At 40.5% G+C, this 9,468-nt stretch overlaps 1 protein-coding gene across 4 annotated transcripts in view; it reads left to right on the forward strand.

The window, feature by feature from the left end:
- The window catches only part of LOC125966911 (mitochondrial carrier homolog 2), a 90,858-nt gene extending 81,595 nt beyond the window's left edge, over positions 1 to 9,263 (forward strand). For all 4 annotated transcript variants that reach the window (XM_049717495.1, XM_049717496.1, XM_049717497.2 and 1 more), the window contains one exon: positions 8,695 to 9,263. In XM_049717495.1, coding sequence (XP_049573452.1) covers positions 8,695 to 8,781 — 87 coding nt within the window. In that variant the 3' untranslated portion in view covers positions 8,782 to 9,263. The remainder of the gene's footprint in view (positions 1 to 8,694) is intronic.
- Positions 9,264 to 9,468: the final 205 nt, after the last annotated feature.

A 9,468-nucleotide genomic window follows, 5' to 3' on the forward strand; every position in this document is an offset into this window, starting at 1 on the left:
AGTCTTTGGGTGTGTGAATAAGATTGTGTGTGTGATTATTGTATGAAGCGCGTGAAGGATGTGTGTGTGTGTGTGTGCGTGCGTGCGTGTGTGTGTGTGTGTGTGTGTGTGTGTGTGTGTGTGTGTGTGTGTGTGTGTGTGTGTGTGTGTGTGTGTGTGTGTGTGTGTGTGTGTGTGTGTGTGTGTGTGTGAAATACAGCACGTAAGTCAACGCTCAACTTCTGATGTCGCACAACACTAGTAGACGGCACACATTACATAACTAATTGTGCGTAACGGTTCCGCTATACTAAATAACCATAAATGAAATACTCTCGGCAACACAATAAAATACATTTGCTGGCGACCGTTAGTCACCGTGCCGCTGCGTAACGGCTGTAGTCATGCATGTACGCTGCTCGTACGATGCGGGGCAAACTTATAGGAGCGCGCCGGGGCTGTCAATCAAACGGCGCGCACACAAAGCAAACCGCGATCGGACAAACGGCACAACAGTGGACAGTAGTAACAATGAAATGATTTACAGTGGAGCCTCGGTTTTCGACCACAATCCGTTCCAGAAGGCTGTTTGAGAAGTGAATCATTCGAATTCCGAATCATGTTTTCCCATTACAAATAATGGAAAAAAACTTAATCCGTTCCAAGCAAAAACAAACACCTTTTTTAAGCATTTTTTTATTTGCGCATTTTTGGCCGATCGTGCAACTGCAGCGCACCGCCGAACGTGCAACCGTAGCGCGTCGCCGACTGCGCAACTGCACCGCACTGGTCGCATTATTGTGACAGAGCCGTTGCTGAAATTTAGAAAATATTTTTAAAGTTCTGATGTACTTTCCAAAATTTAAGTGGACCTCAGTGCGCAGGGAGCTTAATTTTGTCCGATCGTGCAACTGCAGCGCACTGTCGAACGCGCAACCGTAGTGCGCCGCCAACCGCGCAACTACACCGTGCTGGTTGCATTGTTGTGACAGAGCCGTCGCTAAAATTTAGAAAATATTTTTAAAGTCCTAATGGACTTTCCAAAATTTAAGTGGACCTCAGTGCGCAGGGAGCTTAATTTGGTCCGGGCGCTCGCTGTCGCATTCCTTTAGGAGCGCCTTTGTGTTTTAGGATGGCATTACTGCTTCCACTTGCTTCCTTTGGAGGCATGATCAGAGTTGATGCAATCCTCAGAGTAACGAGAATGTAATAACGAACGGAGTCAGTTAGCATGCGGGTCCTCTCGGCTCATCTCGCGATGTTCGACAACCGAATGTCGTCCAACATCCGAAGCAAAAAAATCTCGAATTTTTTGTTCGAATACCGATTTGTTCGAGAACCGGGATGTTCGAAAATCAAGGCTCCACTGTACTCACTTTGTGTGAAAGACACACACAATCACGGCAACATACTCAGTTGATACCAGCAACCTTTAACTTAACGCTGCGCACAATATAATGTATAATATAATATCTAGACCCCGAATGTGAAATGTTAGAGTTGTGCTCACTCTAACTTATTTTGCAAGAACCACACGGGAGACAAGCAAGTCCTTTTAGACACCTGCAGGTGGAGAGTTCACTCGTTGAAGGAATGAAGTCTGAACTCTCCCTCCTGCAAGGGCATATTTATTAAGAGAAACAGAGTTGAGGGTATGAGTAGGCTGAATAGAAAGCCCTTGTCCTCTAGTCAAAACATATCAGGAGATGTTTTACGACCTTGTGTAGGATGGGACAAGGTAGGTTATTTATTACCGGTTGCATTCTAACATAATCATACGATAAGGATAATCTGAAAAACCCTAACATAAGACACCCACTTTTTCAGTCTTATTTCAATGCAAAAATCGTCTTATATTTGGGCCAATACGGTATTCCACCCTTTCTTAATCCTGACACACAGGCCTAGAGTGCCCTCTTGTGGTTTAGTGTGAAAATAACATGTGAAATTGTATAACAATGTGTTAATTTTATACATAAATCGCTCCTGAGTATAATTTGCACCCCCAGCCAAACTGGAAAAAAAACCTGTGACTTAGGGTGTTTTCACACCTGTACCCTTTTAAAAGAACCAAAGTCAGTCCTCTTTAAGTGGACCAAAAAGTGGACCAAGAGGAAACAAACTCAGTTCTTTTTGTGTTCACATTGTGAGTGTGTTTCAAAGGGGACCGAGTTCTCTTTCTGGTTCAGTTCAGCCTTGATGGGGCCTCAGTCCTCTTTCTGTTCACACTAGGTCCTCTAGAGCTTTATCTCGAGTAGCTAAATACTTCAGTCTTAGTTTTTTCACTTTTATTCTGTATTGTATAGAAGTTCTATCAAAACCGGCTGCTTTCATTCTCTCAGAAAATTCTTGAAATACTTTCGCATTACAGTGGGTCGTAGATAGTTGTGATTTAATGCTGTCGTCGTTCCAAATTTCCAAAACACATTCCGTTTCGTCTTCTCCCCAAACTATGCCGCGTCCAGGTGCCGTGGCAGAACTTTGAACGGCACATGCTTCTCTACGTTTACTATTAGAACCACGGTCACGACCACGACTTGCTGCTGCCATACTTTGGATTCTCTGTTCTCTACAGTTTTGTTTTTGCGCCTGCAGTCACGTGACCAATCTACGGCAAGCCAAGGAGGTTACAATACAGTGCAAAAAGGCGAAGTGAACCCAGTGCGCTTTGTGTTCACAATGCACAGATTAGGTGAACCGTACCGTTGACTTTTTAGCAAACCGTACTGAGACCATCTCTACGGTTCGTTTTAAAGGGGTCTGAGTACGGTTGGCGTGTTCACATATGCGCAAAAAATGCTGAGTCATCGATCTGAGTTCGTTTAGAGGGCTGAAAGGGACCAAGTGTGAAAATACCCTTATAGTCCAGAAAACAGTACTTTAAATCAGGGACGTCCGAACTTTTTTCAATGAGGCCCACATGTACAAAAATATGGGAGGGGGTGGGCCACTTACTAGAAATTAGGTATATAGCCTTAACTTTAATATATTAAAGTTAGAAAAATCAATTAAAAGTGGTCAAATATGTTATATTATTGAATGTAATTAAAGACAACACTGCATTCATCTCAGCGTCCACAAATGGATCTTTATTAATGTATTCATAAAAAGCTTTGGTAGTTCATTTTCAGAACAGCAGCCTCAGATTTCTTCTAGGCATGAGATTTACAGTACGGAGAAAAAACAATAAAGGGGAAAATGTGACGGCTAAATTTCCAGCTTGTTATTTAAAGCTTACGTATCACGTTTATAAATTCTTCCGTTTTAAGTTTTACTCATTCAGTTGTGGTTTATATAAAGTGGAACAGCGATGATTTTGTCTGAATTCCTCGTTCTGATAGCATCACAGGTCCCTCTGTTATACTTGTTCTGAGGTGCAGCTCAGAGCAAGCCGCTTTGGTGCAGTCTCTTTACATGCAAATGAGAAACTTCACACCCCACACCCTCCAGGCCGCAATAATAATAATGATAATAATAATGATTTCCTTTGTCAAACGCACCTCTTGCAATCAGGTGCCCCCGGCTTCCCAGTAACGGGTTTGTTTTTTAGCCGGGTTCGGAGATTCGTCCGTAATCTAACCACCCGAGTTAAATTAACTCCTCCGGAATCAATCTAATTTCTGTACGACGCCAATCCCTCTCAAGTCACCCGAAGCGCGTGCCGAGTAACTCAATTCGAGGCAGGACTTCGAAGTGACCGCATCGTATTGATGGCTCCCCGCTAATGTTTGAAGTTCTTATTCGTTACGGATATTTTTTAGATGTCTTTGTTAAGACCTCAGGGATTCGTTTGTATAGCGCACCCAAGCACTAGTTTTGCCGAAGTAAATGTTGATATGGGTCCGTTCCACTTGGTCGCTCATGCAGCGAGCCGACCAACTTTTTTTATTCGAAAGAGAATCGAATTAATAAAAGTGTGACAATAATAGCATTTAAGAAGAAAATTAATGCCCTTTATATTATTAATTCTAACTTCGTATACGTAGATCTAGCACTTGACCGTCGGAGTTCTTCACCCCACTTAATTGCTTCGAAGAGAATAGCGACTTTCTTAAACTGAATAAAAATGTCGTGATGTCTTTAGATTTGCCCAATAATTAATTTGAAAGGCACGTCTATTTTTTGATCGTGTCCTATTTAACTTTTGACGCGGCCCGACAAAAAGGGGAACTGGGCCGCGCCCGACGGACAATCGAAATATTTTTATCCTCCACCAACTTCACTGATTTATTTTAATCATCGTCGTTATGTTATTTAAAGGAAGTAAATTCTCAACCGAATTCACTTTCAACGAACTCAACTCTTCCGTTAAATATTTACGAAAGTTATTTAATTCTCTAACTTGCTCAGAGTTACTTTTTACGCGGCCCGTCAAAAAAGGGGAACTGGGCCGCGCCCGACGGACAATCGAAATATTTTTATCCTCCACCAACTTCACTGATTTATTTTAATCATCGTCGTTATGTTATTTAAAGGAAGTAAATTCTCAACCGAATTCACTTTCAACGAACTCAACTCTTCCGTTAAATATTTACGAAAGTTATTTAATTCTCTAACTTGCTCAGAGTTACTTTTTACGCGGCCCGTCAAAAAAGGGGAACTGGGCCGCGCCCGACGGACAATCGAAATATTTTTATCCTCCACCAACTTCACTGATTTATTTTAATCATCGTCGTTATGTTATTTAAAGGAAGTAAATTCTCAACCGAATTCACTTTCAACGAACTCAACTCTTCCGTTAAATATTTACGAAAGTTATTTAATTCTCTAACTTGCTCAGAGTTACTTTTTACGCGGCCCGTCAAAAAAGGGGAACTGGGCCGCGCCCTCGGTTGCCTATTCAGTACAAATCCGCGTACAACGAAGTAAGTAATACACAAAACACATTTATTGAAGAAACATGGAATAGAATTACAAATCTCAATTACCCCAGAAACTGAACAATTTCACTCACTGATACCCGTGTTAATAAAATCATTCAATCCCAGAACAATTCGATTGCAAAACACAGTTCATAAAAAAGGGAAGCGGTAATTACCAGCTGCGTGCTATTTTTGGTGAAAGCAAAGTCGAGTGATCAGTTCGATCTTGCTTCTAAAATCCAAATCAAAGAAACAGGCTGGCCACGAGGAATCCGGCGGCCCGATGACTATTCCCCCCTCTCGCTAAAATACATAAAAAATATAAATCCCTCTCACCTATTCCTCCTATAAAGTTGTCCAGTCCAATTTTTAGGAGTAAATCCAAGTTAATTTCAGTCCAGCGATCCTGCGTCTCACACAAAGATCTTCGGGACTTTGGAAAAAATCTTGAAACTCCTCCGGGCCTCTTCACGTATAAGCGCTCTTTTGGGGGAAAAAAGCCCTGAAGCTACTCCAGCAGGACCTTTTATAGACCTCTCCGTCTCCCCCCCTCCCCTTTCTTTTCTCCTGTACTTTCCCTATAGGGTAAGACTGCCCAGTTTTCCCACGCCTATAGAAGGGACTGGCCAGCATTCCCACGCCTATAGAGGGAACTGGCCAGTTTTTCCCCCGCCCATAGAGGGAACTGGCCAGCCTCTCCCACGCTTTGTTTTCTGTGGCCTTTAGCAGCTGTTTCCGCCCTGACCACGCAGTACTTTCCACCAAATGCACAGCTAGTGGTAAAACCTTTCACTTCCCCTTTTCACCTTTGACCTACTTTCTGTTACATGAATTGATCGAATTGACAAATAATATTGCTTTAAAGCGGTTACAGAGTACATTTTTAGCCAAGCAAAAAAATCAAAAAATTAAAATCACGTAATAAACATTTCATTTGTGCTTCTCCAAACAATTTATGTCACGCCACTATTCTCAGTGACGGGTCCCTTGATCGAATTGACAAATAATATTGCTTAAAGCGGTTACAGAATACATTTTTAGCCAAGCAAAGAAATCAAAAATTAAAAATCACATAATAAAAATTTCATTTGTGCTTCTCCAAACAATTTATGTCACGCCACTATTCTCAGTGACGGGTCCCTTGATCGAATTGACAAATAATATTGCTTAAAGCGGTTACAGAATACATTTTTAGCCAAGCAAAGAAATCAAAAAATAAAAAACACATAATAAAAATTTCATTTGTGCTTCTCCAAACAATTTATGTCACGCCACTATTCTCAGTGACGGGTCCCTTGATCGAATTGACAAATAATATTGCTTAAAGCGGTTACAGAATACATTTTTAGCCAAGCAAAGAAATCAAAAAATAAAAAACACATAATAAAAATTTCATTTGTGCCTCCATGCGTGACTTACACTCTGACACCGTGTTCCTCTTTTCTATTTTAACTGGTCTAGCTTATTCTGGCCCCTCTTTTGGTCTCATGTTTTGGTCTGGCGCCATCTTTTGGACAAATTTGGAATTTCAGTTCTGTCAATTTATCCCTGTGAACAATCCATATTCTACCATTTGGACCATCTCTACCCCCATGTTACATGACACCTTACAAATATTTGCTGATGTAACAAATGCAAGTGTGGGACTTTCCTCAATTAGCACTTTTTACTTTTTAGCCTTAATTTCCACATTCAATTATTATGCATTGTATTTTTTGTTTCCACTTACTCCCTATAACAGGGGTGGGCAAACTTTTTGACTTGCGGGCCGAATTGGGTTCTAAATTTTGACCGGGGGGCCGAACCAGGAGCAGATGGATGTAGTGTTTGTGTGAAGTAATATAAACGACCTGTAAAGGTCATTGCATAAAAGGTTTTGGCCTTTAGTAGGTAGTAAAGCATGGATATTCAAAACAAGTTTTTTGAAAACAAATGCATTTATTAACAGGATTAAAAAAAAAAAAACATCCCTAAAAAACTGCTATCAGTGATTCTCATAAAATATGACACTGTTATTATGAATAACAGTCTCCATCACTTCAGTGCCTGCAGGTCAGATTAATGAAAGATGTTTATCTTATGAAATCACATCAAACGGCAAACATTCTGACCAAATATATCATCTTGAAGAATCGGTTTTAACTCACAAACACCTAGTAACAGAAGTGAGGAAACGGAAAACACTTCCTTAAAGTAAGCCTTAAGAACTTTAAAGGTTAAGATTAGTCACAAACAGGTGGTGCATCAATGTCCTTGAGCATCCTGCATTGTTTGAAAATGAGAATGGTCGCTAGTTTCAATCCCTGCTATTTGTACAGATCATATTCAAAATGCATTTTTTTACAACAAACTTGAAAGCCTCCCCTTCATTTTCAGTGTTCATTTGATGTTGATGTTCATGTGGCTGAACGTCACCTCGCGTACGTCGAGCCAAATTGGCCACTCTTTTTAAACACTCGGCACTCAGTGTCCACCTTGCTTTTCCTTGGGTGACTCATTTTAATGGAAGGATTCCAAGGGAAGGTTTGTGGGTGGCTTTAGCGTAAAACTGTATCCAAAAACTCGGCGCGCAAATTACAAGAATGCTGTCGTCACAGCCCACGCTCTAAATTCGGCACTGCTACAAATAGAGCGCGAGTGCGCCATTTCCGTACTACTGAGTACGTACACGCACTTGTGAGTGTGCACCGAGCTTTCTGACACGGCTTCCGGTGGTAAATGCGCAGGCGAGTGGTTCCCCATCTACTGGGGAAACGCAGTCATTGCAGACAAAATGACCGAAAAGTTTAATAATACAATTTATTTAGGGTTGGCGGGCCGGATTAAACGGTACCGCGGGCCGGATGTGGCCCGCGGGCCGTAGTTTGCCCATACCTGCCCTATAATGTACCCACACAGTTGTCATTCCTTTTTGTTAATTGCCAAAAATAGAACACAACTTTGGAGTTCTTCCCTCCACATTTTGCAACTGCGACAACCGCCAAAAACCACGCCCTGATCCCTTCCCACTCACATCATCTGTGTGCGCTCCCATCTATGCCGCAAACAAAACAGATAAGCAAACAAACTTAACACTTTTGGGTGCAATGAATGAGTTTTCCGACTGTGTGAGTGGTCTTTGAACGACAGGGCACTTCAGTTGCAGAGAGGCTGGTCATTTCTAAAAAAAAATCGCCCACGGAGAGGTTAATCCTTGTGATATGTTGAAGCAGTCATAATAAGAAATGGCCATGTAAATATTGGTGCCAATTAATAGCTGTTTTTGTACATATTAAGTGATGGTCTTAAAATGATTTCCAATGTGGTAAATTGTGATTTCTTCCTTCTGTGACATCATCAGCCAAGACATGGAGCGGAGGGTTGTGTGGCCCTATTTGTCATTAAAAGTGGGCGTTTTTAAAGGCTTTAATTGTTTCAGTATTTCTCCAAAATGAATGCATAAAATAGAAATAGCTAACTTGCTTCATTTTCATGATTAATAAAATATAAAATTGGGGTAGTTAGTGAAAAATTAACCATCCTCAGTTTTATTTTTGTCTTGAATAGCGCTCAAAGACAAAATTAGAAGACAAATTTTTAAATTACATTCTACTAATGCAAGACTCCTTATGTAAACATACACGTTGGCATTTTAGCCATAGAGACAGAAAACAATATGAACACACCACAGAGAAATCCATGTATTAATTTAGGCGTGTATTCAAATTAGCCAGGCTTCGCGATTGGCAATGTGAATGTTTTTTTTAAATTGTGATGTGTTTCCTGAAGTTCAGCCACAGTTAAAATGTTCTGTTTGTTTGTTTGTTTGTTTGTTTGTTTGTTTGTTTGTTTGTTTGTTTGTTTGTTACTCCAGGGCAACATGAGCAGAGGAAACAGTTTATTCTTCCGGAAGCTTCCAGCAGGAAAGACGTACGCAATTGATTACAAAAGATTTTATTAAAAGTAAGAGTCAGTTGTACGACAACAAACAACAACCACGACTCATCTGGGGTACTGACTGCTTGTCCATCTTTTTTTGTATGCACTTGTCCCTGATTATAGCCTATTCTGTGCTTTAAAATTTAGTCTTTTCAGGTCAAATTTTCAGGTTTGTAAGAAGATAACACCAAGTGCAGTTGATTGAACCAATCCTCAAAAGGTTATTACAGGTTGGTCAGTTGCCCCCCCCACCCATATCTTTCTTTTCATACATGATTCCTCAATACTTGAGCCACAATTTTTAACACACTTCATATTGCATGTGATGTCTAACACAATAATGGTCAAATGGGTATGGTATGTAATATTGTTTTTTCCTGCTTTATTATTGTATAAGACTTATTGTCCAATCACATTCAGTACATGCATATGAAACTCAACAAATCTGTGACAGTCGTCAACTGCTTCTCAAGCGCATAATATCTAATAAAAGTTAGTTCTGTCCCTTTTGGTGTTTTTACTATTCAAGTTTAGACATCAAGTGCAGTCTGTCTTTTGACTTAATGTGGCATAGGCTCCAGCAATCTGCCAAATTTGATCATGGAAAACAATTTGACCCCCAAGAAGTTATGCATAATTTGGTATGAGCTGGAGGTGCCCTGATTTCCAAGGATAATTTTAATTTAATTTAATGTTTTACCAGATAGGT

Source organism: Syngnathus scovelli, chromosome 4, assembly GCF_024217435.2.
Source record: "Syngnathus scovelli strain Florida chromosome 4, RoL_Ssco_1.2, whole genome shotgun sequence".
Taxonomy (NCBI): domain Eukaryota; kingdom Metazoa; phylum Chordata; class Actinopteri; order Syngnathiformes; family Syngnathidae; genus Syngnathus; species Syngnathus scovelli.